General features: G+C 38.9%; 1 protein-coding gene across 1 annotated transcript in view; it reads right to left on the bottom strand.

Annotated features, from left to right (window-relative positions):
• Positions 1 to 43: 43 nt before the first annotated feature.
• The window catches only part of FAM204A (family with sequence similarity 204 member A), a 31,941-nt gene continuing 13,648 nt past the window's right edge, over positions 44 to 18,336 (bottom strand). The window contains exons 6-8 of the mRNA XM_007469585.1: positions 13,981 to 14,070; positions 542 to 648; positions 44 to 239 (exon numbers count right to left, since the gene is read on the bottom strand). Coding sequence (XP_007469647.1) covers positions 188 to 239; positions 542 to 648; positions 13,981 to 14,070 — 249 coding nt within the window. The 3' untranslated portion in view covers positions 44 to 187. The remainder of the gene's footprint in view (positions 240 to 541; positions 649 to 13,980; positions 14,071 to 18,336) is intronic.

Genomic DNA, 18,336 nt, shown 5'->3' with positions numbered 1-18,336 from the left:
CAGCAGGATGAGCTCTTTAGAAAAAGACTGAAAAAAGATTTGATAATCAACTTCCAAATTTTATGCTTATTTTTTCTATTTCCATCAATTTCCCAACATAGTTAACATGAACAGGAAAATCTTTTCAGTAAATTAAGCAACTGAAGACTCAAGTGAAGTCTCAAAGGTCTTGAAGAACTCTGGCAAGTCACATATATCCCATGTTGCTTTTGGTTTCCCACCTCTTCTTTGCTTCAAACCTAAAATGAAGAATATGAAAATCCCAATTTATTTCTAAATACTTTCCTGAAGTAACATGTTTACTAAGCGCCAAAGTAAAATAAACTTTAAAGGTTTCCACATACTCCATCAATTACAAAATAAACATCAAACAGGAGGAAGAAATGCCTCCATATTTATAATCTGATAAACATTCAGCAAAGATACAAAGAATAAACTGAATAACAATTACACACAAACTGGATTCACCAAATATATCACAGGATTTCTGTAATTCCTATGAATTTAGTAGAATTACTAATTTAAGAAATCTTGAACTCACCCCCAGGCAAGTTTCTTCTTTTTTCGAGCAACCTGTGAATTTTCAGCATCCTTTTTGGCTTTTACAAAGTTGTGGCAGGCAATCGCTTTGGCAATTTTTACACCAAGCTAAGAATTACACAGGAAGAAAAGTGAAAATAAATATTCTAGCTGATACAAGAATTACAGTGATACAAATACTCGAGAATTTGTGGGTATGAAACCCATGTCAGCGTTGCTTTAGACATGCTAAGAATAGAAATTCTTATGCTCGGCCCCCAAAACCACCGAATTACAACAAATGCAAAGATGTAGCTAGCCCCTAGTCTCCTAACCTCCCACAGACCTTTATCCCAGCTGTACCAGCCTCCCAGTCTCCCAGATGGAACTCCTTCCCACACTAAGGCCCGTCGAGGGTCCACGAGGGCTGTGGATGAAGATCTTGAAGCGCTTTCAGCATTTCAGTAGGCCAGACAGGAATTTACCCCATAAGGCCGCACAGGCTGACAGAGACATCCAGCTTCTTTGCTCTGGGCTAGAATTACAGAAACTCAGTATGGGTGCACCCGTTATCTCATGCTGATCAGAAGCTCAGGTTGGCCGTCACAGATGTGATTAATAAAACACAGGAACGCTAATTACTGCTTCATAAACACAGTTTGCGTGATGGGCAATCGCTTGTCACTCACTGATAGAAAAAGGAATACAAGGGGTGCCAAGAGGCAAAGAGGCGGGGTACCAGGACCACAGTACCGAAGTGTTCCCTCTGCCAGTCGCCCGTGCGTGCATGCTCCCCGCTTACGCCCATCTGCCCCAGTGCTAGAAGGCTGAAGCAGAACAAAGCCTCCTCTCAGCCCCACCCCCGGAAGACTTCTCTAACTCAACTCAACAAAGTCTTTATTTCTTCTCTAGCCCTTCAGCTTCTGTGCCATAACCTATGGTACAGCTCTCTGGCCACAGAGCTGTTCCTCGGCGAGCGTCTCCAGGACAGGCATGGTAATCCCCTAGTTTTGGTGGGCTCTGATTTTAAAAACGCCCACCTATATGGATGGCTCAAAAGTATCTGTTAAGAACCCAGGTTAAACAACAAAGGCTAAAAATCTCTTCCTGGTATTTCTTTCCTTTTCTCTCTCTGTACACAGCCTACTGCATTTCAGTAGCCAGCAGACTTGTGGACGAGAGGCAAGGACCCAGAAGTTACTCTCAAGTCAAAGTACTACAGCCCAAGGTTTAGGGACCTGCTGGCCAACAGAGAGGCATGGCAGGCGGTCAGGGGCTCGTGTGAAAGGAGAGAAGCCAAGTTAGGAAAGTGAGTTTTGACATGCCCGACACTACTTTCAGCTCATCTTGGAGAACAGTTTCCTTTAGAATGAAACAAACAAGCAGTCATCAAGCACTGACCGGGGTTCATAAATGAGAACAAAAACAGATCTGATTTTTCAGTCTAGGAAAGAATACACATAAAGAAGGTAAGTAAATGGAAGCGATATGACAATCAAGCCAGCGTGCTGAGGTAGTCAACACCAAAAGGAAAGCCGCTGAAGGAAGCAGGGTCGACTGTGGCTGAGCCCACCTGGGAAAGCAGACCAACTCGGAGCCTTCCTGACACTCGAGCCAACACTAGCAGCAGCATCTTTTTTCACAAGGACGACATTCATTCAACCAATATCACGAGGGCACAAATGCATTATTTTGCCAGGCACTGTTGCAGGTGCTGCAGATACAGCTGTGAGAAAGAGGGCTTCGGGGGCAGGTGGGGGGGGTGGGCAGCTGGGGAGAAGGGGTTGCCAGTTACATCTGACTGCTTCAATCCCGGACCTGTTCTTTTGGCTGTCTTTTCATTTCCAGTTCCTTATTACAGAAAAGTTCATATAAGTCAACTATAAAAAAGGTTAAGAATCAAAGGGCTGTAGCATCATCATCTAAGGAGAAAACGAAGCTCTGGAAGAATGCTCTGGAATCATTTATCACGAAGATGGATTTCCTACCAACTGAAACACCATTCATTTGTCATAAATGTAAAAACATCAAGTTACGCCTGTCTGGTTAGGCTAGTCAAAACTGTAGTAACAAACCAACCCCCAACTCTCAGTGGCTGAACTTTTATTTCGTGTTTCACTTAATGTCAGCTGTGGACTGGCAGGTCTCTCCATCTTGTGGTGCCAACATCTCAACACGTGGCTTTCAAGGCACTGTGGCAGAGGAAGAGATGGCCAGAGGGTCTCACACTGGCTCTTTAATGCTTTAGTCCAGAAGCGGCACACAGCGTTTCTGCTCAAAGCCAGCTGGTCAGAATTGCTCACAATTCCACCTGGCTGCAAGGCGGCTGGCCACAGGGGTGCTGGGGGACATCAGGGGAACACTAAATGCACCTAAGGAACTGTCTACTGTCATAACATGCAGCTTGCCACCTGGGTTTAAGAGGTACGCTGGGTCTCTCCACATTCGTGTAGGATATTTAGTCTCCTCTCTGTCCCCCAACTCCAAAAGATAAAACACAGAACTCAGTATTTGCCTGTCTAATTATATTCCTATGTTTTAGATAGCATATGCAAATTTGAAATATGATATAGTTTTGCCAGGATCACCCCCTAACAAAAGTTCCGCTCAGCTAGTTTATCTTATATTTAAATTGAGCTTATACTTTTGAGCATGAAACAAAAATGACCTGAACTATATTTGCCATGTACCATTAACCCCGTGACAAAATTATTTCCTAAAACTGTTGTAAATTAAGACGCAGCTTACAGTTTTAGCTTATTGAAATTTCCCAGTATGGACTTTCTGGTTTGGGGACAGACAAACCAAAGAGCATCTCAGTGTGTCTGGACATTGACCGTGGTCATGTGATTTAAATGGGGCCTCTTCAACATGGTCATATACTCATATATGTAAAAGATTTTAGTTTTCTAGCAACACGAAGGACAAACCCAGCACAATCAGCAGCACAGTAAAGACTGAGAGCACATATGCCACAGAAGACATAGCATAAACTTGTTAAAAAGAATTCATTACAATGTAAGAAACATGTATTTACATGAGAGGGCTCCATCGCTTTGTAGACTAATTAAATATAGTAAATGATTAGGTACGTAGGCAATACGTTCAAGCAGACCTGTTTGTAGGAAAGGTATATTTTCTAACTGTATTTTGCCTGGGGTTAGGTTCAATGAAATGTTCTTTAACTGATGAACATTAAACAAGCCTGGTCTATGCATTTTACAGAAAGAATCTTTTAGCTTGTAATGATGATGAAAAGTCTTATCAGTGTTGTGTCCTTCCCATGCTTAAAATGAATGTTTCACTTATTCCTGTGGAGAAAGTAAAAAGAATGGAAATATTTGGAAATATGAAAGGATCATGAGATCTTCTATAGAAGACACAGTTGAGAAGAAACATGTTTTCTCAGGCAAGATGACCAGCCCAAGTTCCAGAAGATAAAAGAATACCGTGCTATGTTTCCGTATTACAAACAAACAATATAGGCCCACAAGAATCCCCCTTCTGCTTCTCTAAAAAGAAAAATGCATCTTCGTGCCCAATGTAAACATCACAAAAGCTTGGTCAATGGTTTTTATATTAAAAAACTGTTTCAGGTCATCAGATAACTATAGCAACACAATGTGGGAAGAAATTTTTTTAACCAAACAAAAATATAAACAGAATTTCTTGTATGTGTAGCCAAAGTATCAGCATTTTCCATACAGAACATCCAATATTTTGCTGCATTTTAATTAAGGTGTCTAAACATTATCACAAAGAACTGCAAATTGGTCAGAGCAAACGGTAAGGAAAATTAAGCTCTAAAGGCTTTTTATCACCATATTTCAGGAACCAAGGGTGTAAAATGTTCTAATTTGGGATATATTAAAAGCCATAAAAGGTCTTTCAAAAAGATTAATGGTACTTTGCTTGGATTTAAGATAAGGGCTTTAGCTGGTTGGAAAACCAGGGCCCTGGCTGGACCCTTGAGGCATTCATCTTTACAGCCACTTGGAAGATTTGTAAAAGCGTCTGCATAACCTCAAGCAAATGCACCCAGCGACATTTTTTTAATTCCTTTCAATTTTACAGGTTTAGCATGCGTAAATCATATTGGGTTGTAAAATAGATATAATGGCACATCTTGTAACACAGTAGAGATTTTTAAAAGACAAACTTGCAAAATAAAGTTCATTTTTCTCACTAAACCTTGCCCTACTGAAGTTTGCTGATAATCATTTGAAGCATCTGATTCAAACAGCTTAATCTAGCATCACTGTAAACTTATCCATTTCATAAAATACTTTACTCATCTTTGAATTACTAGCTTGTAACAGATTTATGAAGTTTTCCTCCCTTCTGAACACTTTCAAGGCACTTATTCAAAAATACCAATTATCATACTTTAACTTTTGATGGAATAATAGGTCTCTATGAAAAAATATTTATGCCATTCTCTTTTGTTCTTTAATTAAATGAAAACAGATGTTTTCTGAAGTAAAGCGGAACCATTACTGGAGCACTTAAAGTGTTAAGGTCTTTAATTTCTATATCAGTTTGGTCGACAATTCATGATTGTCTTTACTGGAGCTCAACATTAATGTCAAGCAAGTTACCTAGGAGACGAAAGAGATCAAAGAGACAAAAACCCCTCCAATGTCTGATTAATCAAGCCTGCAAACAGCTTATTTCTTTTCGCCTGCATGCAAGTATGAAAATGAGATTCTGGGAGCCGAACATTGTGCAGATTTGTTCATTCTTATCAGAACAAAGCCAGCGGCAGCTTATTTCATGGATCATTGGCACTGTCATCAGTGCTACACAGGACGGGTGACAGCTCCTCATTTTGAGGCTTGAACAAAATTAGCAAAAAGTCGGCACAAATTAGCCTCTCATCTTTTTGGTAATATGACATTATTCATTTACTTTTTATCCAATTTTTAATTTTTTCCTTGTCAGCTATCCCTTTCTAGTGTCTCCTGCATGGCATCACAAAATGCCTTCTTAAAAACAAGCAGAGAAATAGCCAAAGTTGAAATAACATGCAAAGTTCAAAAAGCAAAGAAGAAAAAGCACTTCCAAGGACTGATGATGCTTTATTTTTTTTTTTTTTAGTAACTTTCAAAACTTTGCAAAAATATTAACAGCTCAGAACACCATGCAGTTAAGGAGTTTTAAGAAATCGCTAGTATATTTCAATAAAGAAGATGATGTGGCTAATGTATTTCACTCAAACCACAATTTAACATGGCAGGTGCTATAGTAAATTCAGGATGTCTCCACTCGGATTGGTACCTTTCTCTCCACGGTCATACCTGAGATGCCAAAGCTCTGAGGACGGCAAATAAGCTCTGCCATATCCAGTCATTTAAACACTGACTGTAAATCAAGTCTTTTTCTCTCTGTCAGAGGAAACAGCCCAATTTCACTGTCATCTTAAAATGTGCACACACAGGTCTGCATGTTTGTGTACTACTTACATCTATGTTGTGTGCACAACTGTACAAACACCTATTATTTATTTTTATACCTACAACTTCATTATCAGTTAAATCCAAATGGTTTTTATTTCAAAGCATAACCCAACAAACCCTGTTTTTAAAATACATTATAAGATATATTTGTATAGACATATTACGTATATGTGTATGTGTATGTGTGTGTGTGTGTGTGTGTGTGTGTGTGTGTGTATATGATTCACCTTGCAATTTATAAAAAAATTTTGTATTTGGTCCATGAGGTATGAGAAGATAGACTTTGATTCATATCCTCAACTCTGATTTCACAGCGGAATAGTTTATATAACACCTGGTTTAATGATGACTGTTAAGGCTTCAAATTATATGTAGATTACAGTATTCCAAAGCGGGGAGAAAACATGTTATACTGTTGAAATCACTCTTGGATAGAGACATTTATATTCAAGCAACTTATTCCATTCATAAGGGGAAAAAGCATTAAAAATTAACCATAAGCTGTTAGATGCTTTACACAGTCCCCATCAGAAAGACAGTTTTTTTTTTAAAGAACTGTAGTACTGTTTTCAGCAATTTCTTTATCTCTGTTCTTCTAAGTAAGAAAGCTTATTAACAAGCTTTGAACTTACAATCACATTTACAATAATGTGCCATCAACAGTTTTATAAGCTAATTAGAAAAAGATTAATTAATGACTGGCTGCTAATAAAATGGCAATCATGAAGAAAGAAACCATGGGTGCTAAGCTTCAACTACCACCAATTAAGAGCTAATTACAAACAAATTATATATGTGTTTTGCTGTGGGCTTTAATTTACTAAAATGGTTTTAATTAAAAGAGAAAACATGCTGATTAATTGAACTGCAGAAAAAATCTACAGTATAAACTGTGCTTTGTCTGTCTCTTTAATTAGACTTGTAACATCTGAAAATTTTTTTTAAGGTTTGTTAAAAGCACCGATAAACATAATTAAAAGACAGCATAAGGAACACCATTCTAGGTGATCACCCAATCATACCCCAGAGGTTAAAAGAAAATGTCCTCAGTGCAATGAGATCTAAAAAGCACACCTAGAAGCCTGAGAGGAAAACCCATCCCTCGGTACCATTTTTATTTTTCTCTTGAAGTTGGAGCATTCCTAAAATGCTCCAACTTCAAGGCTGTACACCATTTTTTATAGGAAAGAACGTATCTTTAGGTTCCACGTAAAGGAATTCAACTAGGCCTTCCCTCACCTGGAGAGACATAGCTTATTTTCCATACGATGTACTAATTGTTCATCTATATGAAATAACTGAATTACTTTTAAGAACTAAGGAGAACAAGGCTTCAAAGAATTAAAATCACCATTTAAAGGTCCCACATACTATGCACAGACTACAAAGTGACACACAGAGGAACATCTAAATTAAAAAACCACTGAGAAATGACCAAAGTTAATGAAAGTGAGTCAGTTCTAGATGATCCTAAATGGAAGCACACACCCCTCCCTCCAAGGCAGGCAGAGCGCAGCCGGCTTCCCCAGGTGGCTGATCACTGCCAACTAGCAAGAGTCTGTTCAGTGAGGGCTTTCTCTCCCTAGTGTCCTAGATTCTCTCCCAATGCTAATCAGTGAAATATACCACAAAGAAACTGGTCCTACACTCTGCTAACTGGAAAGAGAAAAATAAAGAAAGAAACAAAAAGTAAGGGATGGAAGTCAGCGTAGGAAAATTTCAAATAGGGGCATAAAACAAATTTTGCCAGAGTCTGCAGGCATTAGATGACTTTGTATGAAATAATATATTCTTCATATACACCCCTGGTACTAGCAAAAAAGGAAATCTCCTTTCTTTAAAAATAAAATGTTGAAATGGAGATATTTAATTTTAAATTCTTAATATGTACAAATGAGTACTATTTAATGCATTTTTACTTTGTTTACCTTACCTTCAGTGGCTAGAAAACAGAAAGTACCTGCCAGCCTTCATGGGTTCTAATGATAAATTCTTACAATAGCTAATTGGAATACACGTTCAGCTTCATACCTGAACAAATCGTTTTACCTTTGCAGTCATGGCTGTTAAGATAGTTCTAAAAGTAGTCACAAAAACAGGAAGAAAATAATTTTGCTCTCTGGAATACAGAATAAAGAGTTTAGAACCACAAGACCTGCTTCACTATAATGTCTTTCAATTTAGCCTTTTATTTGTATGTGATGCAAACACCTTTCCTAAAATATCGAAGCTCTGAAAACAGCACTGATGAGAAGTAACTTCAAACTGATCAAGTTTGGCAGCATCTCTATCTCAAAAATGTAAACAAATGTTTCAATTCTGAACTCTAGATATGAGAATGCTCCAGGTACTTTTTGATGGATAAATCTGTCAAAATTGTACTATTTGGGGCAGGGTTTTTTTCTTTTTTACATGCGGGGTGGGGGGGGCAGTGAATTCAAGCTCTTATTCCATCAGACAACACAGCATGTACATGGACATAAAATTAATAACCAAAATGAAAAGGGTGAATTGTAGCCAGAATCCTCCCAGGGAAGCTAAAGCCTAACAACAAACGGCACTGGAAAAGTTCTGAATGCTAGGGCCAAGTGCTGTAGCATCTGAAATATTTCTGAGAAAGGACCACTTCTCACATGTTAACATAAAATACAGATGCTATCTCCTCAAATGTGTGTGTGTGTGTATATATATATATACACATATATATCCCTCTCCAATGAGAATGCCTTCAGATTTTCTAGGAAATGGCTCTAAAAATAGAACTTAGGCAACAAATTAATAATCTGCCCAAATTTAGAGAGTATTTAATGTATTGAGCTAGGAAAGAATACAACTCAATCAATTCAAACATTAGTTTCTAAAAAGGCCATTCCTGCCTTTGTTATTTAAATATTAACAGACTATTACTATTTCAACATTATCAAGTTTACCTGTGTTTGGAATCCAAAAATCTAGGTAGTGTATTTAATAAATTTAATAAAGTTAAAATTAAATTCTCAGTTTAATTCATACTGCCAATGTAATATTTATCTATATCTATAAAAAGAATACTATCAAAGTGAGATACTTTTTAAAAATCATTTTATACTTGTGATACCTTGGTTAGGTTCTAAATAAATACTATACTTAACAGCACTAAAGGCTGAAGTCATTGCCTTAGGCCTACATCCAGAAGTTGCAGCAAAAGAGCTTTAAAATGTGAAAAATTTTATTCATTACTCCAAACTGAAAGGTTTTGGCCTTAACAAAGATGGTAGCAGATTATAACCAAAATATCTCAGATGTGAATATTAAAACCTTGCAGATTATTTTTTTAATGACTATTCTAAGTTATACAAAATGGCTATAACATTACAACATGAAGTATGTACTGATGTTTTCAAGGAATTAAGTTTAGCTGGTGCTGCCAAAGGCCATCCTATTTGAGTCACTTACAGAAAAGGCAACCTTTAAGGGCATGAGGTATACAAAGCGCAAACCAAATTCACAGGCCACCTCCCTTCCCCGCTCATTTCTGCCCTGACATTGTACAGCTATAATTGAAAGCAATAGATCTAGCCAACGTAGGTGTGACTCATTCGATGGGAGAAACTCACTGTCTGCTGCCAAACCAAGCTGGTTTTTATCTACAGCAGGCTAACACGAAGACGCCTAGAGAAAAATTCTCTTTCCAAAACGTGAGATTCAGCAGAGGTGCAGCTTACTTTATTAAATCTAGGCTTTAGCACTTAATTTTGAAATACTTGTTTCTCCTGGTTTCTACAAATTGGTATGATCTGGATTGTAACAAAGATGGTGTGCCAGAAAAGGCAAGTACCAAAGGATGGCATTTTCGAGGATCACTATCAATGAATGGCATGTCCTTCCAGTTCAGGCCTGAGGTTAACAAGCTACAAATGTGCTCAAACACCTGTGTGCATGTGCGTGTGTGAATGTACACGTATGATATATATATATATAAATAGTATTGTTTAAAAAAAGAACTTTTGTTTTCAAATTAGAACAGTTTCACCAGCATGACACAAAGCCAAGTGTACTTTTCCACTAGCTCTCCTCCAAGACTGTTAACAACAAAGAAGGATTTAATCAACAGGAGGGGCAGTCCCAAAGCAACCACATTACTACACGGCAAAACCAAACTTGATAGCACAATCTAGGCTTCCAACACGTGAACTTGAGCCATCCCCCAAACCACATTAAATACATCTTTAACATCATCATTAATTTAAGGGAATATGATTCTGGAAAAATATGTGCTTGCTGTGTCATAATGCTAGGGCACTGACAGCTTTGTTCTGGCATGCCAGTTTGTTCTGTTTTGTTTTGCCCTGTTTTGAGGAACTGTTTTCAAGGCCCATTCTCAGACATGGCTCTTCTTTTGGCTTCATTTTTCTCAATACTGATGCCGCCCTATTGGTTTCACAGGCTTATAAATGTTAAACATCAAAAATTAGTTTCACTTATTATGGTTGGAAAAGGCTTTAAGAACTCTGGGGTCTGTGCCTCTGAGCAAAGCCTTTATCAGCAAGTCCCAGTCACTGCTTCTTAAAAAAAAGAAAACAGGACTGATTAAAAACCCATATACCTGATTTCCAAAAGGACACCTACCATGCACATATACATTTAATTCATAAAGGGTTTCTGCCCCAAACTCACAATTACTTACTTCGCAAAATCCCATCTTTCATATCCACAGTGATTCGCACCAAGGAGATAAACATGAGAAACTAAACCTCAAACTAAACTATTCATTCAAGAATTCCATCTTGATTACTTTAGTTATTCTTCGCGGGTATTTAATTAACACGGCATCAGTATCTCTCCAATGTCTGTGTCTGACCAGCAAAAACTTTCCAGATGTTTTTCCACTTATACAAGTAAAAGAATAGGGCCCAAATTATTGTTTTTCCTTTTAATCAGAATTCTTTAACCCCATATTACATAAATTTCTTTTACTAGAACAAAGCATTATACTTGTATGGAAGTAAAAAGAACACTTGGGAAAAATGTTTACTATCCTTACAAGTGCTAAAAATAGTATAAATTTCTAAAGCAATCTCATTCATATGTCATGAAGTGTGACAGGAAATAACAACTCTGAAAATGGAAAATACCCAGCCAGTATTATGCAATTCCCATTTCTAAAATAGCAGTCTGACCAAACAAAACACAGAAACTTAATATTCTCAAAGGAAACACAGATTTCTGAGGCCTCGGAGGCACTACTTCTGTTCCCTCTGACAAGCAGCTTCCTGCGGCAGGGAAAGGAGAGCTCACGCGTGGCCACTGATGAGGCAGACAAGGAGGGAGTGAACATGCAACCACGGTGGACACAAGGCCACTGCAACCCCACCACTCCCAGCGCATCACTGAGGGAAACTATATCCAATTCCCAATTGACCAGGTTACTGAGAGATTTAGTATAGATACATAAAAGATTCTAGAATCCGGTACCTCACTGAAGGCACATTTTAGATCTGATTTGCCAGGTAAAGATGAAAAGTACAATCAAATAATGTTTTCAAGATCTTACTGTAATAATAATTGTCTTGAGCAGGAAAACCATCAGCAGTGAATACTAAAACTAGCAAGTAAAGAACAGTGAGGAAAAGCATATTTACAGTCTCAAATCATCTCCCACCTCTCCATACGATACTCATAATTATATAGGGAAGAACAGTAACGTTATAGAGGGGAAACCTGGAGACACCACCTTACCCAAATAATCAAAGGAACATAAGCAATAAATTGGACAAATAGATATCACATGCCTCCTGATATCTTGCACTGAGAAGGACACAGTATCATTTCTGTGATCTTCCTGCCAAAAAATGCATAACCTGAATCTAATCATGAGGAAGCACCAGACAAAAACTGAGGGGCATCCTACAACATAAGTGGCCTCTACTCTCCAAAAATACTAAGGTCCTGAGAAACAAAGACAGACTGAGGAAACATTCCAGATTAAAGAAGACTAAAAAGACATGACCAGAAAAAAGAAAATTTTCTTTTGCTGTAACGGAAATCAGTGACATATTTGGTAAATCTAAATAAGGTACATAAATTAGAAAGAATGGTAAAGCAAATGTTAACTGTTAACATTTTGCAAATTTTGCAACTTTCTGAAAGTTTGAAATTATTTCAAGATAAAAGATTAAAAAAAAAAAATCAAAGTGTTCAACTCTTAAAACTTTAGCATTACTAACTTTACCTAAAAGGAAAACAGTGCCTGCAGTAAAGTAAATGCTTCTCTCTGAATTCCCCTGGCCTCTGGTATGGGTGCTAAGAAACAGAAAAAATACAAAAAGAAAAATAGCCAGCCATGGATGGATCACGGGCAGCCCACATTCTAACGTTATAGACCAGGGCTTGCATTACTCTTTCTTCCTTTAGCAAGGCAAAGATCTGAGGAAACTTAGTGACTGAAGAAGCCGCTACAATAACCAACAGCTAACGCTGAAATCCTACTGAGTTTGTGGTACCATTCAACACACCATCAAATTCACTGCATTCAAATGTAATACCTGAATCTTTCTACTTGGAAAGAGAATAATAAAATGCTATTGCACTCAATGAATGCTATAATCAATGAAATCAAAATATGGTTATTTTAAAGATGAAAAGAGTAATTTTCAAACTGAAAGCACAAGAATATCATAGGCTAGGAGGGATGAATGAATCTTACCAAAAGAAAAAAAAAAAAACCTTTTTTAAAATCTCACATTTTTGAATGGCCACATAACTGCCATTTATGCTGCTTCTTACCTAGGTCCCAAACTCAAGCTCACAGCTTCCTAATTTTCTTTAGATTAGCCATTAATAAATGCACATACATATACATAAACATTATAAATGGAAGTATCAATATCCAATGTGACAACTGATTTGAAGGCTTAGGGGGAAAAAAAAGACAACCTGTGAATCCCTAAGCCTTGCTTCTGAAATGGTTTTCTCCCCTACATGAAAGTATAAATCCCACAAGATACTTGTGGCCAGCAACCAAAAAGAGAAAACAAACAAGCCAACATACAGCCACCAATGGTAGATGTTTTGACATCAGAGGATGTAAGAGGGGACTGGTGTTTCCATAGAAGAATTTACTGAAATAGTAATTTCACCACTAGTCTTAGTTTAGAAAAAAATGTTCACCAGCAGGTGAATAAGAAAGATCAGTGCAGGTGCCAAGAGTTTACACAGGTGACCGATGATGTTCTCTATGTAATTAAACACCATGGAGTAGTTATAGTTTAAGAATGAGGCGAAGAAGGTAGTGATATATTAAAAAAGAAAGCTTTGATAGAGCTTTCTTCCTAGAAACTAGGACAAAAATGACTTACAAAACAACGACAAAAAAACATATGCCAATTATGAGCTCTTTATGTGTGACTTTACCTAGCGATACCTGGCAGTCATTCTCAATTGGAGGAATATCCCTCCCAGAGGGTGCAAGTGAGAACCTTCTGATGCCTTGGTACTTGGAAAAAGAATATTCAATATACCTATTAGTTTTATACTATAGACTGTAGGTTTAAAAAAAAAGGCTGAAAATTCTTTAGGGTTGAGGCAACTACTTAGAATATGCAGTAAGAAAGCATTCTGGGGAGCAAGGGTTAGGAACATGTTGAGAGATGTGACATTAGAACACACGGCTGCCCTCAGGGAGAGTTAAACTGAGTTAAAGATGCAAATGGAAAAAGAAAGCTAGCCTTTTAATCATAATTGGCAAAAAGCTCTCTGAACTAGATGAAATCTAGGGGTGGAATATTAATCATGGATTATTTCCAGCACAAGATTTAGATCAGAATAATTTAATAACATTAAAGACAAAAATAAAACCCAGCATTTCAAAATAAAAGGTGGATTTAAGAGGGAAGAAAACGGACAGAAAGGAAAATCTTAGGTCAAATATTTGAATACTGAACTTACTCATGATCACAGAAAGAACATACGCTCATTTTAGAAGATCTGGAAGCACAAAAGAGTGTCATCAGTTGGGCTGACTCACCTCTCGAGTAGCTAGCTGATTGCTGAGCTCCTCAGCCTTCTCAATGTTCCACTCTTCCACAGCCTGGTCTATGCTCTTTTCAAGGCCCGACTAGAAAGAAAAGAAACCTAAAAGTTAGAGGCAAGAAAGAAAGGCAAACATCTGCTAGTAAAGACTACGTCGCAGGACCACACCGAACACATTACATACTTAGACTATTTAATTTTCACGATGATCGTATACGGTAGTTGGTACCACTCCCATTTACTGATGAGAAGGTGGTTCAGAGGTATTAAATGACTTAGCCAAGGTCAGATCACTTCTTGAACTAAGAAAAAGGAGATGCAAATCCAAACTTCTGTGACCCTAAGGACTACGCTTTCCCTTAATAACAATATAATGCTAATGATAATAAGTTAGAAATTATGGCATGCTTATTACGTGGTACCCTGCGCTTAGTACTGTAAGAAAGCTCATTTAATCCACATAACAACTCAATGAAATTATACCGTTATCCTGTTTTGAACATGAGGAAACAGAAGCTTAGACTCACTAATTTGGCCAAGGTCACAGCGTCTGTAAATGTTAAAGCCACCATCACATGAATCTAGGTTTGCCCAGAGCCTGTATTCTAAACCACCATTTTCCTCTGCCTCTTTTCACTATGGCCTATTCCTGTAACTTGAGACTTTCATTCAACAGCCCCTCCTAGTCTCTGACGATGGGATGGGTACTAAGTTGGATATTAAACATGGGAAGAAAGTCATATATAAGAATGATTGTACTTTCCTATGGAAATGTTATTTACTAGTTGAAGATACTTCAGGAAATCACAATGAAAATTTTCACGGGATCACCAAAGAGACTGTGCAGGATACATCATACTTCATGGAAAGATGCTTCTTAGAGTTAAATAACTGAGTTTTAGCTTATGGAAATAGTTACTAAAGAAAATGTAACTTTTTAAAAATAGTCTAATATATGCTTCTTAGGAGAAAATTTTATCCCAACAATGGCTTATCTAGTGTATCTTCCACATTTTCAGTTAATGGACTTCTCCCTCCTTAGCCTAATAAAAGAAGTCCAGGGAATGTCTCTTCTAGCAGTGTACTGCTTGATTATACCAGTCAACTAAGAGAAACTTTGCTCCCATGTAGCCTTTACTGAAAGAAGATTTTAAAAATGCCCACACAAAATCTGCCTAAAACGATTTTTGGAAACAAAGACCAGCAAGGCTGTCACTGATGTCTGTGTTAAAGTGAAGACTGTTCCTTCTCACGATCCCTCATTCGACAACCCAAGGGCCTGGAGGATGATTAGGCTTTTTTTACTTGCTCCCGACTGGAGCCTGAGACTGGCATTCAATAGCCTCTCAGAGCCTCAGAGCCCAGGCCGTGCTGCTCTACTGTCCTTTTCCCATTCTGGTCCTGTGATCATCCACCAGTCTCCAGAAATTTCTCTTTTTTGTATTTCTGCAGAATTCTTCTCCTGATAGTCCAAACAACATCCTGGACTCACTCTTCCAACATCCTTCATTTTCAGGGCCTGCTAAATAACACCCCACCCCAGAATCTATACTCAAGGCCAGGGATTCTCCAAGTGTGGTCTGTGTACCAGGTCAGGTCTGAGAGTGATGCCAGTCTAGAAACTGAGCTTGTGCCAGTGTGCAAATCAATTACATGACTATGCACAGGTTTGCCTAGCTGACTTTTTTAGGGGAGGAAGGCTATGGGATGGGGACAAGACTTTCTCAAAGAAGGAAGGAGTACACTGAGTTACACTCAGGCACAAGTTCTTTATTTCCTGGAAGCCCAATACTTTGAATACGCTTGCTCTAGGCCATGTAAGAGCTTTACAATCTAGTATTCTCTCTAAACACAAGATTCTGTCCTTCCACTTACCCCACGTCCTTGGAGCCAGTGAACCGGCCTTGTCTTCTTCATTTGGAACCCCATACTCTGTCACCATCGTATTTACTCTCACAGTCCTTCAGCCCCTTCCTGGAGTCTCCTATCCTGCCTCTCTGGCCTGCAACCCATGATTAACCTTTTCAAACTAGACTCTAAGCCAAAAGTTCTCAAAGTCTGAGTCTGGACCAGCAGCATTAGCACTACTTGAGAACTTGTTAAAAATGCAAATTTGAATCAGAAACTCTGGGGTTGGGGCCCAGAAATTCATTGATTCTAACCAGGCTAAAGTTTGAGAACCACTGACCTAAGCAATACCTTAGGCAACTAAGCAACCCTCTCCAACATCACATCTTGTTGTGGTTGTTCCCAACCACTTGTTTCCACTACTTTAACATCTAGGTGTCCCAGCAAAGTCAGAGAAAATCAAATGTCTCAATTCACTGGCTTTACTAAATGCTCTTTTTCAAACTCAGCTGGGTGGGCTCTCAGTTCTGCCCTTGAAAGTTCCCACACTCCTTTAAGAGGTTGTTGCATGTCTTCTTCATTTTTTCAAATACCCTCAACCCTACCTCCTTCCTTTTCAGCAGATTATAACTCTACCCCTAGTTCATGAGAGGCTGAGGTGGTGGGAGAGAGGGAAGAGGATAACCAAGGGTACGTATGTACTTTCTATAATCTTCCTCTCACCCGCTTCTCACTTACTCTGTTCTTCCATCCTTATTGCCTCTAAGAAAGAATCATTCTCTTCCCAAGACTTATCCCACCGCCTGTGCTCATCCTAATTTCACCTGCTTACATGCTACCCAGAACCCTTCTCTTTAAATCTTCTCCTCTCTGTCTCTTTTCTCCATCTTTCTCTCATCCTATAAACAAGCTTGTCCTCCCCAATCTGGACCAGGGGCTGGATGAGATGACACAGCTCACGTCCCTCAAACCGATTTCTTATGTCGGCACTTCACCTCTCTCGAAAGCAGCGTATCAGTTGTCCCATGTCATCTCCCATCCTTCTCTATTCCTTCTGTGCTCATCATTCCTCTGAAACTGCTCCCTCTACAGTCATAAATGATACCATTTGTCCTCCCACCATCTCTTATGTCAACTACATCCTCATTCTTAAAACTATCTCCCCAAATGTCTATCTTAACTCTCCTCTGATGCCCCTTACCTCCTCCTGTTGTCCCCTAATTATAGTAGTCCTCCAGGTTCTGTGATTGGCCCCCTTTTCCTCTTACTCTTCCCTCTCCTCAGTATTATACTTGATCCTAGGGCTTCAATTATTTCTTATAAGCTGCTTTACATCTCTAAATAATTCAAAACATCTGACCTCTCCCCCGTACTAAGACCTGTGTCTCCAGCTACTTGCTAGTTATCTTCATATTGAAGGCCTTGCAGAGGCAGGGTCTTCAATGTTTATCATGTGGAAAAGCAAGCTCATCAATTCCTGCCCTGACTCTCCTTCAGAGGTGACCCCTAGTCACCCCGGATAGAATCCTCCGTTACCTTCAACGCCTCCGATCCTGGGCTCTTATTTTCACTCTGTTTTTGTAGTGTTTCTCACGTCTCCCTTCTGCGCTTCCTCAGGGCCTCATCATCTCTTGTTTGTAAGGTTTCAACCCTCGTCAAACTAGTCTTCTGTTTTCCTAAAGCAGATCCCATGTCATTACCCAGCTCCAAACACTATCACTTCTTTCCTCTTTTTGAATAGCACCCAAATCCCTTCACAACAGGGTCCCCAAATGCTTTCTCAGCCCCATCTTGGGCAAGGCTGTACTTCCTATGCTCTGGCCACATCTACCAGTCTCTTCATACTCCCTGTGCCTCTGGATGTGTTTCTCTTTGAAAAATCTTAACCACCCTTGTAAGTCTCATGTCGAATGTTACCTTCTCTATCTCTGCAGGTTCCCTCATGCCTATACACCCGCTGACCCCACAGCACCCTCCCTGATGCCCAGTACCTAACCGCTCCCTGCTTGCTGCCGTGCCTGCACGCCACGTCTCTTTCCAGTACTTTCAGCTCAGCAACCTAACAGCATCCATTCTCAAGCCTGTCCTGCTTATTCCACATAATAGGTCTGTTTGTTTCCCTCTAATTATTTAGGCTTCCTGAGATTATTTAGGACCTGGGTGCTGTACGCCTTTACTCCAGGCCCTAGGATAATGCAGATCTCTTTTTACCACCAATGCCCAGGAACTAAACCAGCGGTCTGCTTATCTAGCGAGGCATTTTGCTGCAGCAACTGGCTAACTTAACTCCCTTTGGTTGCCACAGAGCCACAGCTTACAGTTAATGTCACAAAGTGGAAAACAAGAACATTCCCCTTTTCTGGAAACTTATATGAACTGCTGGGCCGATAGGTATAATTTTCACTTAAAAATAAATTAGCTAAAATTACAAATCTCTCTCTCCACCATCAACTAACTCCCATTCCCCCAGCCATTCCAAGCAGCATCTAATATAGCGGAAAGA

This window comes from Lipotes vexillifer, unplaced genomic scaffold, assembly GCF_000442215.2.
Source record: "Lipotes vexillifer unplaced genomic scaffold, Lipotes_vexillifer_v1.1 scaffold240, whole genome shotgun sequence".
NCBI lineage: Eukaryota > Metazoa > Chordata > Mammalia > Artiodactyla > Lipotidae > Lipotes > Lipotes vexillifer.
The sequence above is the reverse complement of the archived record's forward strand: the minus strand, read 5'-3'. Positions and strand labels throughout refer to the sequence as shown.